Source organism: Dasypus novemcinctus, chromosome 3 (genome assembly GCF_030445035.2).
Source record: "Dasypus novemcinctus isolate mDasNov1 chromosome 3, mDasNov1.1.hap2, whole genome shotgun sequence".
NCBI classification, from domain to species: Eukaryota; Metazoa; Chordata; class Mammalia; order Cingulata; family Dasypodidae; genus Dasypus; species Dasypus novemcinctus.
Window position 1 is genome coordinate 137,480,836 of NC_080675.1, and position 23,349 is coordinate 137,504,184.

At 38.4% G+C, this 23,349-nt stretch overlaps 2 protein-coding genes across 3 annotated transcripts in view; both read left to right on the forward strand.

Annotated features, from left to right (window-relative positions):
* RAB8B (RAB8B, member RAS oncogene family) overlaps nucleotides 1-4,557 on the forward strand; it is an 81,907-nt gene extending 77,350 nt beyond the window's left edge. For both annotated transcript variants that reach the window (XM_004469624.4, XM_071214236.1), the window contains one exon: nucleotides 257-4,557. In XM_004469624.4, coding sequence (XP_004469681.1) covers nucleotides 257-349 — 93 coding nt within the window. In that variant the 3' untranslated portion in view covers nucleotides 350-4,557. The remainder of the gene's footprint in view (nucleotides 1-256) is intronic.
* A 1,428-nt stretch (nucleotides 4,558-5,985) lies between these two features.
* Nucleotides 5,986-23,349, forward strand: part of APH1B (aph-1 homolog B, gamma-secretase subunit) — a 29,269-nt gene continuing 11,905 nt past the window's right edge. The window contains exons 1-5 of the mRNA XM_004469623.3: nucleotides 5,986-6,232; nucleotides 7,698-7,868; nucleotides 11,381-11,451; nucleotides 12,241-12,363; nucleotides 16,266-16,393. Of these exons, the coding sequence (XP_004469680.1) occupies nucleotides 6,120-6,232; nucleotides 7,698-7,868; nucleotides 11,381-11,451; nucleotides 12,241-12,363; nucleotides 16,266-16,393 (606 nt within the window). The 5' untranslated portion in view covers nucleotides 5,986-6,119. The remainder of the gene's footprint in view (nucleotides 6,233-7,697; nucleotides 7,869-11,380; nucleotides 11,452-12,240; nucleotides 12,364-16,265; nucleotides 16,394-23,349) is intronic.

The window sequence follows — 23,349 nt, forward strand, 5'->3', positions numbered from 1 at the left end:
TTTGGACTGGAAATGGGAGCTGCCTATGTAATATATTATTAATATAAAATATGCTAGCCTAAGAACATTTTTCTCTTTAATCCATCATTTCCAAAGAAAAAGATACAACACTGGAGTTTATTAGTTTCCTTTCAAATAAAAGACTAGTGAACACAAATTTATATAATAGTATGTTTTGATATTTTTATTTTATAGGCAATTGGAGTTAAACCATGAAACTTTTATTTCCTTGGTAACTTTAGCCTCTATCTTTTAGAATGACAGCAATTCATCAGGAGCAGGTGGACCAGTGAAAATAACAGAAAATCGATCAAAGAAGACCAGTTTCTTCCGTTGTTCACTACTCTGATGAACTCTTTCTAAGAGACTACAGCACACTGCGAGGACCCTTTCCTGCTTCTCTGAAAGCACAGGTCACCCAGCCTCAGAATCATACCACCCAGCTGCTGCTGAGAGCACTGCTGAACCTAGACCTCTAGACACAAAATACCAAGTGGATTCCTGTCTCTCAGCCTAGCAAAATAACAGGCTCCTTTTTTCAAACATGGAAGCAATGAAGTGGAGACACATACCGGACTTAACTTGTTTTTTCTTTGTTTTACTATCTGTTGCAGAAGCTGCTATCTTTCTTTTCACTTTGCACATCAATTTTTGTATTTCATGTTTCAACACAATCTTAGACTTGTATTTGCATAGTTTTTGTCTTATGAAAGACTAGATTTAAACATTTGAGGATGTTTAAATAAGAGTAGAACCTTTAGAGCAGAAGTTGATATACTGAAATTAAAGGACATTTGGTCTGGTAATCATGGCCAAATGTTATTGCATTGGTAGCATGTATTTAAGGGCTCTCTCTGATCTGTGATTTTCATAAATAAGAATCATTAAAATTCTGATAAAATTTGTTTTTAAAATTCATAAAAATGCTCATCTGTTAATCAGAGGCCACAATTCCCTATTTCTTCTGATTGCTTAGAGCTTTGCTTCATTTCCTACTTCTTTTGCCACAGAGTGTCTGGGTAGCTCAAAGAATCACTTGTTAAATTGCTTACCTTTGCCTAATCTATAGAAACTGCATTTGGAAAGCACCTTAATCTCACTTTTCCTGGGGTTTATATTTACTGTGATTTCCCATCTGAAACCTATTGTAATTATTCAGTTATCTAAAACATAACATATTCGGACATTTCTAATTTTTCTCTATTTCTAAATTGTGATTTTTCTTGAGCTAGAATTTTATATAAGCAGAGAGATGTACCATTTGGATTTTATTTCAGCATCTTATTGTAGTTTTGTCACATCAGGATACTTAATCTTTTTTTTCCTTAGGTTCACCCCTAAGCCTGTTGGTTTGGTTGTAAGACTCAATTCTTAACATAATTCCTATTTGTAACGGTTAACAAGAGTTAGAGTTAGATTTTAGTTTGCAGAAAGTTTACCTAGAGGGAGAGAGTTTAACTTGTTGAAATAGATTTAATAGAGATAGCTCTTGGTTATGGTGTAAACAATTTTTGGTTCTGTTTTTATTGGGGTGGGGTTATTTTATAAGAATAATTAAACCTAGTGTAGCCTCTTGGAAAACTCTTGCCTTTAAACTAGAGAAAAATTTTAGCAAGGTTTCAGTTTTTAAAGCCATTGTTGTTGAATATGTGAAACAGTTCCATTTGTTCAGGTTTGTTGTAAGAGAACTTGGTCCAGTCATTTGGGCCAAAGCCAACCAAAAGTTTATCTGCCTTTCTCATTGAACACTGGTACTAGTATACCTTTTATAGTAGTTGAAACCATCACAGAAGAAAATAAAAGGTATTTAGTGCTAATTTATGTGCCAAATTCATATCATTATGTCATTGCTGTTATACAAGCCTTCAGCATCATAATAAGGAAGGGAATAAGAAAGAGGTGATAGAGAAGTGATTCTGATAATAATTATTTTTCCTAGTATGCCTATTTTGCTTTACAAGATTACCATCATGCCTGATAATTAAGAATAGGAAATGGAGGAATGGATTACTTGTTACCATAGAAAATTCTGCTTCAAATTAAGATATGTTGTAGAATGCTTTGACCAAACTTTCTTACTTTGAAAATTTATGAACAATTTAGTGGCAACAAGTGTACCAGAGCTATTTTTGATGAATGCACTAAATTTACTGTTGATAAATTTCAGCTTCCTGATTTTTTTTTTGTAGTTGCTTGTTGTCTTAAAGGCACCTGTTGCTGTCCCAATATAATTGATAATTCCCTGATTGAAAGTTGATCGTAAGTCTACCATTTCGAATTAGATACATTTTTGAAGAATAAAAAATGATTTGTTAGAAACATCCTGTATTCACTAATTTTATGAAAAAGATCCAAGCAGTTCAGCTTTCTGGATGGTAACAAGGTACTTTCTAAAAGGCAAGTGTTATGACACCATGTATGAATGTAATTCTCTTAGTAATTTACCTCTGACTTTTTGGTGTCTTAATACTTGGTTTATATCTCAGGGGTTGTTTGCAAACCAAAACTGACATATCCTGTGGTTAGCTTTTTTTTTTTTAAAACAAAATTCTTTGCTTTTGTTACATTTCTTCTCTCTTCTTTTGTGTGAGATAGGTTAATAACTAGTCTCCATGAACTTCCCTTTGAAAGAGCCTGTAAAAGTTAAATGAGTCTAATAGTGCTCTTTGAAGTAGCAGCAGATTAGGGGTAAATGCTCTGTTATATAGAAATAAAATGTCATTGCTATTTTCTTACATTTAGCTTTGCTAAATTGTATATAATTTGAGCTAAGACCATAGGAAATTCACTTTCTGCATGGTAAAATGACCCAATAAATATTCCACTTTGCTTAATAATGTACATATAGTACATTATTTTTTCTATTTGTAGATGAATTTAGTGACAGATAATTGTCTGTTCCCTGCTGAAACTGAAGAATTCTAGTTTTATGTGAACATTTTTGTGGTCTTATGGATAAGGTACATGAAGATTTTTGCAGCAGTATTAGTGGTTCAGTGGCTGCACTTTATTATTAGTGTGCTAATTTTTGACAATGATTGGACTAGACCTTCTCAAATAGAGTCTGAGAGTTATCATTCAATGAAAATGTGCTGTAACTAAGTAGTATGTAAATCAGTTGACTGTAAAATGTTTCACTGGGAACTTATTTTAGCTATATTTTACTTCAGACAGATTATGATAAAAGTAATCTAACCTGCGTATCAGTTAGTAGGTGCTGCAGGGTTTCTTACTATTTACATAAACATTTTGTGCAGTCTTTGTTGTAAATTTTCAGAAGACTATACTCTTTACTTTGAAGGACTATTTTTTAATTATACCTCATTTAGCTAACTAGTATTCTAATATCTGGTAGAGAAACAGTGAGCCAAACTTTAAGCATCCTGCAAAATCTATATATGTTTTGTTTTGAACTAAAGTCATCATTGGGAAAGATAGGAGGTATTTTAGTTTAGAATAGAATATACATGTCATATCCAATAGTGGAAAAAATATTCTTTCCCTGTCTCTATTAATAAATTTAGCTGTGCAATATAGATAAAATTTTGCAGAAGTTTTAAAGTAGGAGATTATAACTCCATTTTACAGGTTCTGAATGCTGAGAATCTGTATTAAGGCTTATAAAATTTTTCCTGTGATCAGCAAGTGATACATTTAAGCAGACATTTTTTCCTAGTTCATGATTTAGATTCCTTTATAAATTTAGTTCTTAATCTTTAAAGATGAGCTTCTAAGCTTAAAAATTTTAAAGTGCATTTCATTATGTTGGTTTTCTTATCTTAGATTTTAAGCACTCAATTCTGTAAACAAGTTTTTTTAGAAATTTTTTTAACAGAAAGGACATTTCTTTTTCCTTCTTGTTATATCCAAAGAAGAAAAAAAAAGTGTCTAAAAATGAAATCCTTTGATCTAGAGGGACATAGATGGACAGGATAGGCTAATAATATTTTAAATTCTAGCACAGTTTTGCAGTAGAAGCAGTCTTTTTTTTAGACTAATAAAATCATTGGGTGTCATGTTCACTGAAAAAAATTGACTGAAATGTACAGAAATGAAAATTAGTAATTATTTTAGAGATATTTTCAGATATTACTTCATTTCTTGAAATGCGTGTGCCACATCGCATTTCTTATTGCCAAGAACTGATTTTATTATATTTCCTGTCTTACCTTTTTGTTTTTAAAGTGAATTTAATTATTGTAGTTCATTCCTGTGACCTTTTACAGTTGGGTTTTATTTTGTTTGCAGCTGAAACTACAGTTCCTTAAATGCAAAATACCATGAGTAAAATCATGCCCCTAAGGAAAAATATTTAGTTTTTTCATTGAATTATCTTACTGTGTGTGTTTAAGCATATTTTTTTTTTGCTCAATGGCTTATTGTAAAAAGCTCCTGCAGATAAAGTGGAACTGTCATGTAGTTACACTTGTTTAGGCCAATTCATTAACTGTGTACTGATTCCGATGCTGTGTTTTTTAAATAACAATGGATTTTATTCCAGGTGAACTTTTTTTTACAATAATGTTCGTCTAAAATAAAGACTACATAATGAAAATACTCATGACTCTCTAGAATGGATTCCACATTTCAAAAACTTTACTTCACATTTGCTGGATATGTGACTCTAACCATAGTATACCAGATATTTTAGCAAACTTTATATCTGATCCAAAGTTGTTTAAAGACTTAGAAGAGTGACCAAATAGATCCCCAGCTCAAACTTAATTTAGAATACATTGTGGTTATCTACTGTAAAACATGTAGTCTTAAATTAATCATCTCTTCCTTCTTAGTCCTTACAAGTTCAGTTTCTGTTGTTTTGTTTTCACTTCTAAATAACATAATTTAACTGCACCAGCCCTGTGGCGTTGTGCCACTGTGCCTGTTCAGGTTCCCATTTGCAGCCTTTCCCGTTCAAACCCACAGCCATTTCAAACCTTCACGGTTCTTCTCAGGCTTCCTGCCTTCTTCCTCCCATTCTTGTTACACACATCTTTCACCTCCTCCTAAAGAAAAACATTAGTTTAAAACCATGCTAGTCTCCCTCCCCAACTTCAGCCCGTCATGTGCCTGCTGCTCTACATATACCCTCATGCCCACATCCTTCCTCTTGGTAGCAGAGTCATCCCTCCTATTCTGGGCTCTTCTCTCTGTCTCTCCCCTGGATTCTTCCCTCCACCCCTATCCTGTATCTCAGGGTATTCACAGCTTTCTCTTACACCTTTAAACTGCCCTCTCTTATCCCTTTCCCTTCAGTAGCTAAGCATTCTTAACCCCATCCTTTTTGCCTTACGTCCCTCTCTCACCTGCTTTTTCCTCCTCTTCCTGCTATAGCTAAGTTTCTCCAAGAGTGTCCTGTAGTCTTTTCTTTCTCGTTTTTCATTTATTCCTTAATCTACTCCTACTTCACCAACATTGTGTTTACAAAAGCCTAGTTGCTAAAGCAGTAGACAATTTTGGTTGGCCTCTTGGCAGCATTTGACCAATATGTCTCTCCTTCTCATAAATATTCTCGTTCCCTTTTTCTGTGACATTATTCTCCTGATCTCTCACTTTCCCAGAATAATTTCATCCTTTGGTTTGGCTCTTTAAATGCTTATAACTTCTGTGATAGGCTGAAAAATATCTCCCCCCAAAGATGTCCACATGCTAATCCCTGTTACCTGTGAATGTTTCCGTATATGGCAAAAGGGACTTGGTACTTGTGATCAAGTTAAGGATCTTGAAATGGGAGATTATCCTGGATTGTCCTAGTGGACCCAATATAATCCAAAGGGTGCTTATGAGAGGGACACAGGAGTCAGAGTAAAAAGAAAGATTTGTGACGACGGAAGCAGAGAGAGGAAAGGCAATGTGATGCGGAGTCACGGTCAGCGTACGGAGGTTACGGCTCGCATCCCAAAATTGCCAACAAGTGGGTGGCCCAGTTAGGAAGATGGGGCGCGTCCTTAAGCAGCGGCAGAAACCAGGTCTGACGGAGGGCCCCGCCCCGCCCGCGCGCCCCGCCCCGCCCCGCCCCTTACCCCGCCCTCGCCCCGCCCCTCGCCCCGCGCGGGGTTCTGCTCCGCCGCGCGCCCCTGGCGTCTCCGCCCGTTCCCGGGCTGGTTTCGGCGGTCGCCATGACGGCGGCTGTGTTCTTCGGCTGCGCCTTCATAGCCTTCGGGCCTGCGCTCGCCCTCTACATCTTCACCGTTGCCCCCCACTCGCTGCGCATCATATTCCTCATCGCCGGGTGAGAGGCGGTTGCGCGGGGAAACCCGGACGCCGGGGCTCCGCTCCACCCGCCGAGGGCTCCCGGCGCCCCCACCAAACGGCTCGACCTTGCTGGGCGTCGGAGGGGAGAGGGGTTGAGAGGGGGCGAGTGAGGCCCTGCTCGCCGGCGGGTGCTCGCCTTCCCGGGAGGGGCGGTGGGAAAGAGCAAGAGCCCGCGACGCCAGCGGCCGAGCACTGGGGCAGGAGCTCGTGGTGCGGGTCTTTTTGCCCAGATCCATGGGTGGGCTTTGGTTGGTCATGGAGCTCTTGAAATTGTATGGAAAAATGTGAATAAGTTCATGTATATATTTTTCATTTTTCTGGAGAGGGAGTCCCTAATTTCTCTCAGATTCTCGAAGAGTTGAGAGCCGCTTGAGTCCACAGCGGTGGTTCGCAGCCTTTGCCCATTTGAATCACCTGAGGTCCGGGTGCTTTAAAGCACACGGAGGCCCGACTCCCACCTTAGGTCATCAGCTGAATCAGAGTGTCTAGGGAGTACGATTCGTTTATTATTATTACTCTTGTTATTTTTAAGCTTTCCAGGGCCTCAGGGGCGAAGCCTAAGGGAAGCACCTGATCTGCATCTCTTGCCGGGAGTTTAGTAAATACGGAACTCTGGTGGCGAATGTGGGCATAATCCCAGTTTTCACCTGGCTGGTAGCTCCTGCTGAGACACAAACCCTACCCCCATCCCACTCCCACCTTGGGTCTTCCTTGGCACCAGGAGAAACAACCAGGCTAGGCCAGTCATTCCCACCACTTCCCTTAGATGTACTGAAAGTGCTGCATCGCATGTATCATTTTATAAAACAATAGAGATTTGGGCTAAAGGTTTGTAAAGGTTGTAATCATTAGAATCAACACAGGACGTTATAAAAACTAGACCTGGAAAACTGATGTACATCAGCCTTGGATTTTATACCAAGCATTCCATTAATAGAGATATAGACATTTTTCTGGAAAAGACACTACTATATTTGCAGATATCTGACGACTAAATAAGTTCTGATAGGCTTTGAGGTCTAAAAATTGCATTGGTTGCTGGTTGTATATTTTATTGTTTTGGCACATCAATGAGCAGAACATTGGTTAGGAAAAGTAGCAGATAACCAAGTTTCCAGCTGGACAGTCCTTGGCAGATAGATAGGATCTGCAGATGTACTTGCAAATTGCATGGTTGCTGAAGAAGTTATTGTCATGAAAATCTCATTCTCTTGGACCACATGTTTGCTTACCAGGGAGAAAGAATCACTGATTGAGACCCACTGATCCAGAGCATCATTTTATAAGGATTTGTTTCTACCTCCTGCCCCCCACACCATCACCACCACTGTTTGAGAGTCAGGAAATCTGTAACTTCCTCAAGCAGGGTTTTTTCCCTTTAAAAATCATTGCTATTGCTATACTTATGTTTCCTTTTAACTTTTTCCCTCCTAACTTATCAGAGCTTTCTTCTGGTTGGTGTCTCTACTGCTTTCCTCCCTTGTTTGGTTCATGGTAGGAACCGTTACTGGCAACAAAGATGAACCATTACAGAAATACCTGCTGATCTTTGGAGTGCTGGTCTCAGTCTTTATTCAAGAAACCTTCCGGTTTGCATATTATCACCTTTTAAAGTAAGTTAAAAGTTTGCTTTGCCTTTTTTCCCCAGGTAACTTTGAATTAGGAGGGCCTGTGCCTTTCTACATAGTTCTAAGCCAAGGGAGTGGTGCATTTCCAGCATGAAAATATTGAGTATTCTTTTTTTAACCTGTGGATATTTTGCTTCCTTCATTCATTCAAAAAATATTTCTCGAGTGCTTGCTCCATGCCACACACTGTCCTAGTCATTGAGGATACATCAGGGATTAAAAGATATTCCTGCCCTCATGGAGCTGTAGTGGGAAGTGGACAAATGAATGAACAAGAAAAAGACAGTATGTTAGCAGGTGGTAAGATATCAAGGAGAAATATCAGCTCAGCTAGGGAAATAGCCATTAATTAACAGCAACAACAAAAAGAGTTCCAGCACTCAAGATACTTAGAATTTGTATCTGTTTCTCTTTGCTACCACCTAAGACAAAAACTCTTATGGAGATTATGCCTACCATTATTTTCACTGCATTAGAGGAAAACAAGGATTCATATTGTGATAGTTCATGTTGTTTCAAACCTATAAAAGGAGAAAAAAACAAAAAACAAAACAACTTTGGATATAAGTTTCCTTTCTGGGCCAGAAAATAGGTCATCTGTTATACACATGAGGACCTCACATGAAACCACTGATTTGAAACACAGCTAGAACTTGGAACTGTTGTTTTCTCTCAGGCAGCCTTGAAGTTGGCTTTGATTATGTCATAAGACTTAGTAGAGTGGTTATAATGTGCCATCCTTTTTCTTTTCTGCTAATGAGGTAATTAAGGTGCTCCATAAATTTCATCCAATCTCAACAGCAGCTATGAGAATTTGTTCTTGGCAATATGCTAGGCCTTTTGTATTTTTTTACTTTTTGCTTTTACTGACAGGTATTGGATTCCTTTTTAATAACAAAGCAATTTAAATTTCATATTGAATATGAGGACGCATTGCTTAGGAACAAAAGTTGTATCTTAGAAAAGGTTTAAAAATGAAATTATCATTAATCCCAAGAAATAATAAAAAGCAGCAAACAAATATCAAAGATAAAATTTCAATTTTATAGGAATACAGACATCCCTAACAGGTGGACATCCAGCTCTGGTTGAATGTTATTGGTACTCAGCAGTACCATTTTACAATTTTAATTTTAACTGTAGAACGTTATAAAGGTGATCAAAATCTGCTTCTTTCTAACTTCTCTCACCGTGATGAGCTGCCACAGTAAGTGAAATCTCTGCCATGTTATTGTTATTATGTCCCTTTTAAGGCTAAACACCCCTCATTCACCCAGAACCCAGAAGACATAGATGTGGCTTCCACACCTTTCACAGTCTCTGTTGGCCCAGAGCATGCCCTTTCTGTCAGGGCACAGCACAGTAATCTGCAGCGTGGTCTAACTCATGGAGAGCAGTCCTCCCAGCCCCCTGGGCACTGGACTCTTAGTAGTTCAGATTGCATTGGGTTTTCCTATTGGCTACAGCACTGGCTCATGTTGGTCTTGCATTTTCACATATAATGATGCTAATTTTGAAAAACACCTAATTTCTTTTTTTTTTTTAAGATTTTTTTTTCTCTTCCCTCCCCCCCACCCCCAGCCCCCGTTGTCTGCTCTCTGTGTTCATTCACTGTGTGTTCTTCTGTGACCACTTCTATACTTATCAGCGGCACTGGGAATCTGTGTTTCTTTTTGTTGCATCATCTTGCTGTGTCAGCTCTCCGTGTGTGCGGCGTCATTCCTGGGCAGGCTGCACCTTCTTTCACACTGGGCGGCTCTCCTTACGGGGCACACTCCTTGCGCGTGGGGCTCCCCTACATTGGGGACACCTCCGTGTGGCACGGCACTCCTTGCACATCAGCACTGCGCATGAGCCAGCTCCACATGGGTCAAGGAGGCCCAGGGTTTGAATCGCAGACCTCCCATGTGGTAGACGGACGCCCTCACCACTGGGCCAAGTCCACTTCCCTACCTAATTTCTAATACAGAACTTTACAGTTTAAGACATGGGGCTAGTAAGCCCTTGGGACTTTTGTATTCTAAAACTTGACTTCCCCGGAGTGCCTGAGTGGGCATCTGCTGTTCTTCACACTGGTTTCTTCACAATTACTGCTTGCCATAGTTCCAAAGGGACTGAACATAGGTTACCTTTTTTTTTTTTTTAAGAAGACCCTGGGAATTGAACCTGGGACCTTGTACATGGGAGGCGGATGCTCAACCATTGAGCTATACCCACTCCCTGGGTGGTAACGAGGACAGTGAAGGGGTAGGGTTGCATGAAGAAGAAATTACGGATGTCAGTCTAAGGCTCTTGTGCCAAGAAGTTCAGAAAAGCCTCTTTGGCCTTCTCATGTTTGCTCCTCAGAAAGGACCTTTGGAAATTTGCCAACAGATGGTAAGACAAACTTGTATTAACAGGTGCCTTTGTTTGCTTCTGCAAAATGCATCTTTAAAAAAGCCTTTCAGATACTGTACAGAATTTTCCTAGCAAATTTTAGATATGTAGTTATAGGTTCAAATAAGTTTGATAATTATTATAATACTTCATTCATTGACTAGCATTTATAAAGATCCATTTAAATTGCACTCTTGCCTATACTACATTCAAACATATCGACTTGGATTTAATCAATATTTTAACTATCTTCAGTGCCGAATTATGTTTTGAACTTTAAAGTTTAAAGGAATATCTCAAATTTTTACTACCTGAATTTGGTGCCAAGATTAAAATGTGGGAAGTTTGCATCAGTTTTTATACATATATGGAACTGAATAAAAATCTTTATCATTGCAGTCTATTATAAATTTATTTTAAGGGTCAGGCCTTGGAAACACTTCATCTTGAATGAATGAGTGAATTATAACTTTCAGCTTGGAGGAGAATTCTGCAGTGAGAATTTGGCATGTGGCCATAAGTGGTAGTCCTTTTGATGTTAATAATTTTTTAAATATCCAAGTTATGTTCCTGTACATGATCTGAAACAGACATTAAGGTTTTTCAAAAATTTCCCATTTATAAAAAAACTATTAAGGTAAACATGCTACTATTTCCTAAACGGCATGCCTATTTTTAGAAATTTCTAAAATAGTGTATTTAATTTACATGCATATTCCTTGGTGCTCTCCATTTCTTACAAATGCATGCAAAAAAGAATCAGAACAAATAAAGACAGTAGTTTTTCATAGTTTATATTTTTTTTAAAGTTGGAATTTTTTTGTTGTTGATTTTGGAAACACAGTAATAAGTGTAAGCAAAGATTTTTCCATTTCAGCAAAATGGTCAGACTGAAAACACTGCTCTTACATCATCTGGTGTGTTCTAGTCATCAGGAACATGGAACATGATCACATTTTGTATGTTTTTCACTTCATAATGTTAACATTGAGATGTGTTAATGTCATAGAACTTTCTTCCCACAAACTTAAGACATAGAATACGGAGGTTTATTCAACTTTTGACTTTATATAGTTAACATAATGTTTTGTTTTTAAATTACACGTGTGATTTTATTTTAGACTCGCAAATGAGGGTTTGAAGGCTATAAGCCCATTGGAGTCAGCACCGTCTATGCGATTGCTGGCCTATGGTAAGTTAGAACTGGAAGGTGTTATTAAAAAATCAGGCCTGGCATAGAAGCCATTTTTATCTTTTGTGTCTTTATCGATTTCAGATAGCATTTTATTGCTGCCTTGGCCTATTAGAGCGCATTATTTGTTTATTTTTCAAACTTTCCAGGGCTCTTATTTAAAGGAAAATGATTGCAGGTGAACCCTTATCTGTTATGTCCATTGACTATGAACCAGGTTTGAAAATTAGATTTTTAATATATATACACTCTAGTTAGTGAATAGTTTCTCAGTGATGTATCTCTTGACTACTCTGGATGTTTACCATGACTTTAGCTGTAGTGGGAGGACTATTAATATTAATGTAGTTAATACCTCTGCTTATTTTTCCTTCAGAATTATGTTTCAAGATCGGATCTAGGTCCCTAAATTGAGTCAGCCCAGTTTGGCCCAGAGAGCACTCCTTAAAATACACAGTCATACCTTAAGTTCAGTTCTTTTATGCCATCAGCTTAACTCTACAGACTTATCATAAACTAAAATCAGAGTTTTGTCATTGTATTCTCCTTTCTCTCACCTGTTCTGTGCCCTCCTAGATCTTTTTCTCTCCTTTTCTGTTTCTCTGCTATATTCCATATGCATCTCCTTTCCTTTTCCCCCTTCTTTTGAAGCCAACTTTCCACAGCTTCTCCAACAACATGGATATCCTTTCCCCTTTAATAAAATGGTATTCTCTAGTCCTTGGAAATCTGATTGGAACAGAAATCATAACATGAAAGGGTTTAACAGTGCTTTTCTTTCTCTTTTAGTTTCTGGCTTGGGCTTTGGAATCATGAGTGGAGTATTTTCCTTTGTGAACACCCTGTCCGACTCCTTAGGGCCAGGCACGGTGGGCATTCATGGAGATTCTCCCCAGTTTTTCCTGAATGCGGGTATGTGCTGAGTAGCTGGGAATGTTGGGTTTTCTGTCTGTCTTTACAGCATTTTATGAGTTTTAGCTATTTAATCTGCCCATCTTTTCTTTCAGGCAGGTCAGAGTTCATTCTCATTTCATTTAAAAATGCAGTGAAGGTGGTGACTTCCCCACAGCAGTGCAGTGAGTCAGGCTGGAGCCAGGACGAAGGCCATTCTTATTGGTGTTCACTGGCTTAGGAATTCAAGCGGCTAGAAATTTATGGTCTGTTTTCTAAAGGCAAAATACTGTTAGTCACTACAAAATGAAAGACCTAGGAAATAAAATTTTTATTAAAGTACTTTAGAATTTTAGAGTGGAATTTAGCTTGCATAATTTTTTTTTTTTACCGTGTTAGCCCTGTTGCTGAGTAGTTGAAATATTAGAAGTGAATTTTTATAGGCTAGATCCTTTTTGGTTTTCATTATTCTATTTATCTTTACTATAATCCCTATTCTTTAATTAATTAGTCACCTTGGCTCCTTTTTAGGATAGGTAGCATTATTTAATCTTGAAATTGAGAACAAGGAAAAAACTGGTAATAGATGAGTTGATCTTTTTATCCAAAAACACAGTATAAAAGGATGAACTTAATTCAAACAGCCTTTTCATCCACCAGCTAAAAACTGGTCAGAATAAAATGATCACAAATTTGAGAGTTGGTAATGTATATAATTAATGTAAGATTTATCCTCAATTCTACAATAGTCTTAATAAATAGAAAAAAATTCATTGTATTTGTTATTTTTGCAATAGTTATATCACTGAAATAATTGACCCCATGCACACATTATTTTAATTAAATTATTTAACATTTATGCTTAAGTAATTCCTGTTCTCAAGGAACTTACCTACTAGTAGGTGAAATAGAATAAGACAAATGTATAGAAAAATAAAGTAAGCATTTAATTAACAGATTTAGATAATAATAGGAAAAGCATAAAGAAATATGACCAATTCTTAAATAAATTCTGTAGATAGTAATTGCTTCAGTAGTTTAGAGGTATCCTGCACATGGTGGCCCCAAACCTGATGGACACCTGTTTGCCATTCTCAGTAGACCCTTTATTTCCATTTCAGTTTAGGCCTTGTCATCTCCTGTCTGGAGCCCACCTGCTTAGTTGTCTTTCCTCCACACTCTTCACACATGAATCCATCCTGTATACAGCCACCATGCTAATCTTCCCTGTTAAAAAGTAGTTAGCAGCCTTCCAAGGTCTATGCCAAGGCCCCTCTATTATCTCGCTACAACTAAGAGAGTGGAAAAGTGTGTATTTGGGTCATACTTAATTAGTAGTGCCTCCAACAGCGCAATTTATCTTCCTTTTAAATATTCCCTAATTAGAATATTTTGGCACTTTTTTATAACTTGAAGTGTTAAGTCTTAAAAACAAATGTAATTATATGCTTTACTAATATGTATCAGAAAAATTGATTTGTTTAAACACCAAAAAAACCCAAATAGTCTTTTAGAGTCCAACATAATAAAACATAATCTTGAGTGGGTATGACTGTCAGAGTTTTCTATATTTTCTTAAATCCCTCAGTTACACCACTACATAAGCAGTTTCCTTTTGGTCCTCAAATAGCATTCTCCAAATGGTATTTTTTCAGCTCCTATCACTAGGTGGTGCTAATTCCCCTAGTGAGAACGTCTGTTTCATAACTTCAAAAATACTTTTGGAAGAAAGTGCAAGAAAAATATGCTAGCAGTTTGAGGGTTGTATTTTTATTTTCTTTAAACTAAAGGAGAAAGCCAAAGAAAATGAAATATTTTAATGTCTTGAGCCAAGCTAGGATGGCAGACTAAACTCCAGGACTTGACCTAGGAGCTATTGGCCAGTCTCAAAATTCATGGTCATGCAGAGAGATAAGGGCAAATATAAACTGACTTTACAGGTGTCCTTGCTTTCTCTTGACATATGATTGACTCTTGTTTTTATACAAACCTTAGCGTGTAAACAATTTATGATTGAAAAAGTAAAATAACCAGCGAGTGTACTTATGCCTGTGTAGATGTCAGTCTCTGCTTGATCCCTTTTGACAGAGAGCACCCAACTACCGTAGCATCTTCGGCAGTGGTCTCAGCTCCACCCTTCAGCAGGCATCTATCTACAGGGGAACTTCCCTTCCTAGGATCATCCCTGGGATTAAAATACATCATTTTATTTCATCTGCCTTAGCCCCAAAGTTTACAATGATATTCCTCTTCTACTTTAAAGTATTTCCCATCATTTACTGAAATGATGGTGCTGGCTGTTGCGAGATATAAGGGTGTGCTTTCCCTTCTCTGTAACAGTTATGTCTTTTTAAAAAAATAGTTTTTATAAACTATAGAGTAAAAACAAAATAATACCTCTAAAATAACAGGTAAGATAAAAAGAAGGATGCTACAGCAGACATCTGTGTAACCAGCTGTCTGTTGCTAAAGAACATTACCTTTAGAGCCCTGTGTTCCTCGCCCAGCCTGTCCTCTTCCCTCCCCCAAGAAGTAACTGAGGGGAAGCTATTGCCAGGAGGGAGGCAAGAATGTACTAGACTTTGTACTAGTAAATAACTATTCCCCTGATTTTCTTGGAAAATTTTCCATTTACAGTTGTTTCCTCAAATAATAATGTTTTGCATCGTTTGGGCTTTGTATAAATGAAATGGCATGCACTTTCTCAGCACATGTTTTCCCCCCATTCAATATTATGTTCTTGAAGTCATTTATATTATAGATCATATAATATTCCATTGAATGAATACACCACAATTTATTTATCCATTCTGGTGATGATGGACATTTGGGTTGTTTCCAGTTTTTTCTTCCAAACAATGCTGATATATGGAGCTCCTTGTGCACAGGTATAAGAGATTCTTTAGAGCAGGGCTTCTCAAGCTTAAGCATGCATCAAAATCACCTGGAGGGCTTGTTTTAAACCCAGATTTGCTGCGCCCCAACCCCCATTGATTCTGATTCTGGAGGTCTGTGATGGGTCTGAAGAATTTGCATTTCTAGCAAGTTCCCAGAAGAGGATATTCTGTTGATTTGAGAGCAGCATCAGAGTATAAATCTAGAAGTGGAGTTGCTAGAATGAAAGAGAAAATAAAATTTCAACTTTACTAGGTAATGCTAGATTGTTTTCCTACCAGCAGTGTGAAAGAGAATTGTCAGACTTAAATATTTGCCAGACTGGTGAGTGTAGTGGTATCTTATGGGGCCAAAAAGAGATATCTGTACACCTTTTTTTCCCCTGCATGTTAAAACTTATAGAATATGTGGGACTTGCCCATTTTAAATAAAGAATGTCAGGACACAGGAGACATACACACACACAGGCAGTATTCCACAGAAAAACCATTGTATTTATCATTACAGTAAGGATAAAGTCGATCAGATTGCTTAAGGAGAATCTTAGGTAATTATTGTAATTTTAAATATCATCTGATTTTATTCTTCAATTGGTCTTTTAAAAAAAATCCAAGGAGAATTCCACTTTAGCCAGGAGACTTGTTTTAAACTGAAGATATTCCTTTCGATAAAGAAGTCTCTTAATTAGTGTGGAAACCTAATCTGGGAGGAAAATGGATTAGATATCAAAATAGTTTTATTGCATTCCTCAGGGAAACTGCTCCAAAGCCAGCTCCAAGTTGCCTTTCTGTTTAATAGTTTGCCATTCTAGACAAGAAGCTACTGCAGAGTTGACCTGTCCTTTGGAAATGTTGCTTTCCAGGTTACCATTAGAGCAAAGGTGGGCCAAGGTCCTCTTTGTATGAGATGACATTTAAACCCTTGGGTAGTAAGGTGCTCCCTAAGAGCCTAGCGCTAGTGAGACGGGGACAGTGGGCTTTGTTGTCTGGAGCAGATATGACTGGCACTAAATCTTGATTGTCTTTCAGCGTTCATGACTCTGGTTATCATTTTGCTGCACGTCTTCTGGGGTATTATATTTTTTGATGGCTGTGAGAAGAAACAGTGGTGCACCCTTTTTTTTGTTCTCTTGGCCCATCTGCTAGTGTCAGCCCTGGTGAGTATTGTCACCATGTTGAAAGTCATTTCTTGGAACTCAAGTCCATCTATCTAAAATGGTAGGTTCCACTCTAATAAGCTCATGGGAAAATTTGAAAATTCAAAGTAGTTTTAAAAAATCAGTCAGTCATCTAAGTCTTACCACTGAAAAGCAACCACTTATTTTTTCGTGTGCATCTTATTAAAGATTTTTTTTCTATGTGTTTTCCTTTTAATAAAACAGACTTACCTTATGCTTATGTTCTTTAATACCTCTTAAGATATTTCTTTTAAAAATATAATTTTTAATTCATTTTAAAAAACAATTTATTGAAGTATATCATTCATATATGAATATACATAAACAATATGTTTATAGTAAAAGTTGTGAACTTATTAATGAAAAGCAAACATGCATAACATAATACAGGGCTCCCATACATCACCCTACCACAAATACCTTACATTGTTGTGAAACATTCGTAACAAATTATGAAAGAGCATGGTCAAAGTATTACTACTAACTATAGTCCATATCTTACATTTGGTGTAATTTTCACCCAACCCACCCTATTTTTAAGGTTTATTTACCCCCCCATCCCCCCTCTTCCCTCCATTGTCTGCTCTCTGTGTCCATTCGCTATGTCTTCTGTGTCTGCTTGTCTTCTCATTAGGCAGCTCTGGGAACTGATCCTGGGACCTTCTAGAGTGGGAGAGAGGCGATTATTCTCTTGCGCCACCTCAACTCCTTGTTCTGCTACGTCTTCTTATTTTCTCTCCTCTGTGTCTCTTGTTGCGTCATCTTGCTGTGCCAGCTCTCAGTTTTGGCTGGCACGTGTGTGGGGTGGCTTTTTTCCATCCTGAGCGGCATTCCCATGCAGGGGGACACTCCTGTGTGGGGCAGCATTCCAGTGTGGGCCAGCACTCCACGTGAGGCAGCTTGCTGCATGGGCCAGCTTGCCCTCAGCAGGAGGCCCTGGGCATTGAACCCTGGATCTCCTGTATGGTAGACTGGAGCCCAGTTGGTTGAGCCACATCCGTTTTCCCCCATTATTTTTTTTTTCATTAAAATAAAATTTATTGAAGTCTATCAGTCACACGTAAACATACATAAATAATAAGTGTGTCATAATAGTTGTGAACTTAAAAAACAAACATACATAGCATCATACAGGACTTTCATAACTCACCCTACCACCAATACCTTGCATTGTTGTTAACATTTTCAACTAATGATTGAAGAATGTTGTCAAAATATTACTACCAACCAAAGTATTTTCCCCCAACCCACCCTATTATTAGTATTTATATCATTTATATATGAACATTCATAATAAGTGTATTGTAAAAGTTGTGGACTTATGAAGCAAACATGCATAACATTATACAGGGGTCCCATACATCAACCCTCCACCAACACCTTGCATTGTCATGAGATATTTGTTACAGATTATGAAAGAATATTGTCAAAATCTTTATAGTCCTTATCTTACATTTTTCCCCGAACCCACCCTAGTATTATTTTTTAAATATATTTTTTCATGACAGAAGTTGTAAACTTATAAAACAATCATGCACATAGGCAGAATTCCCAAACAACATCCCTCTATCAACATACCATACTGTGGTGGAACATTTGTTACAGATAAAATAATATCATCTGATTGCTATCATGTCCATAGTGTACATTTGGCACACATTCTCCATACTGCCCCATTATCAATGCAGTACATCTTTGGCATAGATGCAAGAATATTACATTATTACTGCTAACCACAGTCCATAGGTCACTTCAGTTGTATTTTTCCCATGCTTCTCTACATTCCCACCACCCTGCAGTAGTGATGTACATTTGCTCTAGCTCACAAAGGACACTCTTGCATCTGTACCATCAACCACAATTCTCATAACCTCTTGATTTACTGTGCTATTTAGTTCCTAGATTATTGTCTAGCATTGTGTCAGTTGGCATTTATGTCCCTAGGCTACCATTTTCCACCACATCCCCATTTATAAACTAGCTGTTACTCACTATTTATTACCATCCAATCTATACATTTCCACACTTTTACATTAAAGCTAATTAAAACTTCTACATGCATTAAACATCAGTGCATCTCAGTCCTCCTCTTATCTCCTTTAAGAATCCACCACCTACCACCAGGTCTTGAAGATATTTTCTTACAATTTCTTCTAGAAGCTTTATGGTTCTTGTTTTTATGTTTAGGTTTTTGATCCATTTTGAGTTAATTTTTGGATAAGGTGTTAGATAGGGGTCCTCTTTCTTTTGGTTATGGATATTCAGTTCTTTCAGCACCATTTATTGAACGGACTTCTTCCCGAGCTGTGTGTGTTTGACAGGCTAGTCAAAACTCAACCATACATGTGAGGGTCTGTTTCTGAACCATAAATTTGGTTCCATTGGTCTCTGTCTCTGTGTCTGTCTGTATGCCATTTCCGTGCTATTTTTACCACTATAGCTAGGTAATATAATTTAAAGTCTGGAGATGAGAGTTCACTTTTCCTTTTTAAGATGTTTCTGGCTATTCAGGACCCCTTACCCTTTCAAATAAATTTGATAATGTGTTTTCAGTTAAAAAAAAAAATGTTGGTGGAATTTTTATTGGGATTGCATTGAATCTGTATCAATTTGAGTACAATTGACATCTTTATGATATTTAGTCTTCCAATCCATGAGCATGGAATATTCTTCCAGTTATTTAGGCCTTTTAAAATTTCTTTTAACATTGAATTGCAGTTTTCTGAATACAAGTGCTTTACATCATGGTTAAGTTTATTCCTATTTGAGTTTTACCTGTCATATTTTATTTTCACCACTCTTGACACTTTTGGTTACTTTTATTGATAAAATCTTCATTTCTAGATTCTCTTCCAGGCCTTTCTCTCCTGTCTTTTCTTTTCAGGCTCTAGCACACGCTTTAGCGTTTCCTGAAAATCTGGTCTCGGTTAGAAATTCTCTGTTTCTGTTTACCTGTGAATATTCTAATCTTGCCCTCATTTTTGAAAGACAGTCTTGCCAGATATAAGGTTCTTGGCTAGAAGTTTTTCTCTTGTAGTATCTTAAATATATTATACCACTGTCTTCTTGCTTTCGTGGTTTCTGGTGAGAAATCAGCACTTAAACTTATTGGGTATCCTGTACATGTTATGCATTGCTTTTCTCCTGCTGTTCTCAGAATTCTCTTTGTCTTTGGCATTTGACGTTCTGATGACTATGTGTCTCAGAGTTGGTCTATTTGGATATTTTTAGATAGGTGCACATCGTGCTTCTTGTACATGGATATCTATGTCCTTTGATAGGGTTGGGAAATTTTCTACCATTATTTCTTCAAATATTCCTTCTGCCCCTTTTCCCTCCTCTTCTCCTTCTGGGACACCCTTGACATGTATGTTTACATGTCTTTTGTTGTCTTTAAGTTCCCTTGTTCAATTTTTTCTATTCTTTTCATCATCTGTTCTTTTGTATGTTCACTTTCAGAGGCCAATTCTTCAAGCTCACCAATCCTTTCTTCTGCCTCCTCAAATGTGCTATTATATGATTTCAATGTTTTTTTAGTTTCATTTTGTGCCTTTTATTCCCATAAGATCTATTTTTCTATATATGCATTCACATTCTTCTTTTTGCCACCCAGTGTCTTCTTAATATACGTAATCTCTTTCGCCTTCTCATTGAATTTATTAAGGAAATTTGTTTAAACATCTATGATTAGTTGTCTTAACTCCTTCATGTCATCTGGAGGCTTACCTTGTTCCCTTAACTGGGCCATACTTTCCTGTTTCTTGGTGTGGATTGTAATTTTTTGTTGATGTCTTGGCATCTGGCTTACTAGAGTATTTATTCTGGGTGCAGTTTTTTCTCTTTAGTTTAGGGCTTCTTGCCCTTTCTCCCTTGCTGGTTGTGCAGTAGGAGCCAAGGATGTAGTTGGTGCTATAAGCTCTGGCGGCTCAAGCTGCCCTCATTGCCCCAGGGACTGAGAAAGCTTCTCCCAACTTTTTCCTTTGCCAGGGGTAGGACAGATTCACAGCTGTGTGGAATAATCCAAGTCATGCAGGCCTAGAGTGTAGTTGCCCAGAGAGACTGATGAGGCTTCATACCCCTTTCTCCCCTGCCTGGGGCAGGGATGGGTAGCAATCTATGCAGTGCGAGTCTAAGATGACCACAGTTGGCCCTGGTAGACTTCCAATTATTCATTCTGTGCCAGCCAAAGGTACCTGCAGTTACCTGGATAGGCAGGTGCAGGGGCTGCAGGCCGATCTGGGTGAAGGAAATCGATTACTACTGTTACCGTGATTTTTGGTTCTGGCTTTTCCTCAGGCTGGGGGTGAAGTCAAAACGGTGGCTACCAGCCTCTTTCGGACTTGGCAGATTCACACTCTAGCTATTCCTAGGGTTGTATCTTAGCCACCCGAGTCTACTAATCAGTAGCCAAAATCAGTGGCTAGCTGTCTCCTCCTCCCCTGTATTTGGGAAATGGAGCTTCCAATTCCAGTGACAGAATAGCTCCTGGGGCAGCTTGCACTAGCAAAGTAGGACAATCACTGGCCTCCACAGCTTGGCTGGTAATTTCTGGAGAGTCTGGCGCAGGTTCCCCCAGCTTCCTCCTTCCCAGAGGTGGGTCTGGGGCTTAGGATAGATCTGCAATCTGATCTGAATGGAAAGAAACCAGTCCCTACCAGCACTGTCATTTTAAGTCCACCTCACTTCCCCTTGTGCCAGATGCAGTTAAGATGGTGGCTCCCAGCCTCTTTCAGACTTGGACAGGCTCAAACTTTAGCTCTTCTCAGGATTATACTTTAGCCCGCTGAATTTACTCGTCAGTAGCTGAAGTTGGTGCTGAACCATCTCTTTCTCCCCCATTTTTGGGAAGTGGATCTTTCAATTCCAACCACATAACAGCTCCTGGGGTGGCATGTGCCTCCAGTGGAGGATGGGCAGTGACCTCCGTCGCATGGAGTGCTCTATTTAAGAATCTTCTCTGCAGATGGGTAGTCTTCTCCTTCCATTCCTTCAAGAATATGGCAGGATGCACTTCTGGTCTCCTGGAGCACCCATACAGGTGCTTCAGCTAGCTCCACAGAGCTCTGGGTGTTTATTAACTGCCCATTAGTAGGAGCAGACTCTAGGAGCTCCTTACTCTGCTGCTATCTTTCTGGTTCCCCAGTTTCTTTTTAATGTCTTTTATTACTTTAGTCATTTTGTCCTTTAACTCCATTATTTGATTTAGGAGATTTATATGAACATCATTGATTAGTTGTTTCAAATCCTGTGTCTTATCTGGAGCTTTGATTTGTTCCTTTACCTGAACCATAGCTTCCTTTTTCTTTGTAAGGCTTGTAATTTTTTCCTGATGTCTGATGCTGATTCTGATGCTGACTTTACTCTGATGTTCATTTTCTCTCTCTTGTCTAGGGATTTACTATTAAGTAGATGTGTGTTACCATTGTTCTTTGACTCTTGGTTCAGCTTGGTCTCGATGTTTAGGATTGCCTCTCTTTAACTGCTCAAACCAAGGCTAGGGATTCAGTAATAGGGTGCAGGCCAGTTCTCAAGGGCCTTGGATAGGGTGACAGTAAAGGCACCTGCTTGCCTCTTTCATTTATTTTCCTTTTTCATGCACTTTTCTGATCTGGCCAGCAGATGGCACTCTTTTGCAGACCTCTTAGCTCAGACCCCAGGTGCTGGGGGGAATGCCTTCAGAGTAACTCCCCAGGTGGGTGGGAGGTACTGAAACAGTGTCCCCAGGGCGGGCCAAGCCTCACAAACTTTCCTAGAGGCTGTTCTCCGCTCTTCCTCCTCAATCTCTTCAGCAACCAGCCCGGGGCAGTAGAGAAGATGTTGAAGTATGGGACCTTTCCAATGAAGCAGACCAAGTTCCCTGCCCCAAATCTGAATTTGCTGTTGGCTGTGTCCTGCCTCTCCCCTTTGTTGGGGAAGAGGGCCCCTGCAGCCGCCTCAGCCTGCAGCTACTGCAGTCCACAGACTACTATTTGCTCTGTAGGTTGGTTGAATGGCACGCACTTCTGCTTTTGCAGCTCTACTCACGGAATTTTTCAGCCAGCTGAGATTCCTTTCCTTCACCCCCTCTTTTCCGGGTGGTGAATCGCCTTCCCCTGGTGGCCTGAGCCCCAGAGCAACCTTCCAGACCGTCTCTGCCTGTCCTCTAGCTACTTTTTTCTGGGAGAGAAGTGATCTCTCTGCCTATCTCACCCTCTATTTTCTAAAAATATAAATTTTTAATTGCTCTCTATATCATTCTATAAAATTATATGATAATTAGTTGATCACCTCTGTTTCTACTTTCAGTTATTATAAACAATGTTATTGTGAAGATCTTTGTGCTTGAAACTTTTTCCACATGTTGTATAGATTTTAAGGAGTGGAATTAAGTCAAATGGTATGAATACTTTTAAAGTCTTGATACATATTGCTAAAATACTCACCACCAGGGTTGTGCTATTGTTACTCATTCTGACCAATGATGAAAGTACCTGTTTCACTTTCTCCTCACTGGCTTTATAATAGTGCCAATTTTTAAAAACTTTCCCAGGTGTATTTTTTAAGCACTATTGAATCATATTCATGGCTGTCGCTCTAGATACCATCTTTAGGCTGTGCTTCTGCATTCCACTTTCTGTTGTAGCCTCTCCTCTAAGTCCCAGATCCAAATATCTGTTTTCTCAACATCTCTCTTTTGAAATTTCAAGAAATATTACAGTTTAAAAGAAAAAAAAAATTATTTTAGAGAAATTGTAGGTTTACAGAAAAATCCTGCAGAAAGTCCTGAGTTCCCATATGCCTTCACATATGCGCAGTTTTCCCTATTATTAATATACTGCATTAGTGTGGTACCTTTTTTTCTTAATAATTGATGAAACAGTATTATTATAATTATGCTATTAACTTCAATCCATAGTTTACATTAGGGCTCACTCTTTGTATTGTATTGTTCCATT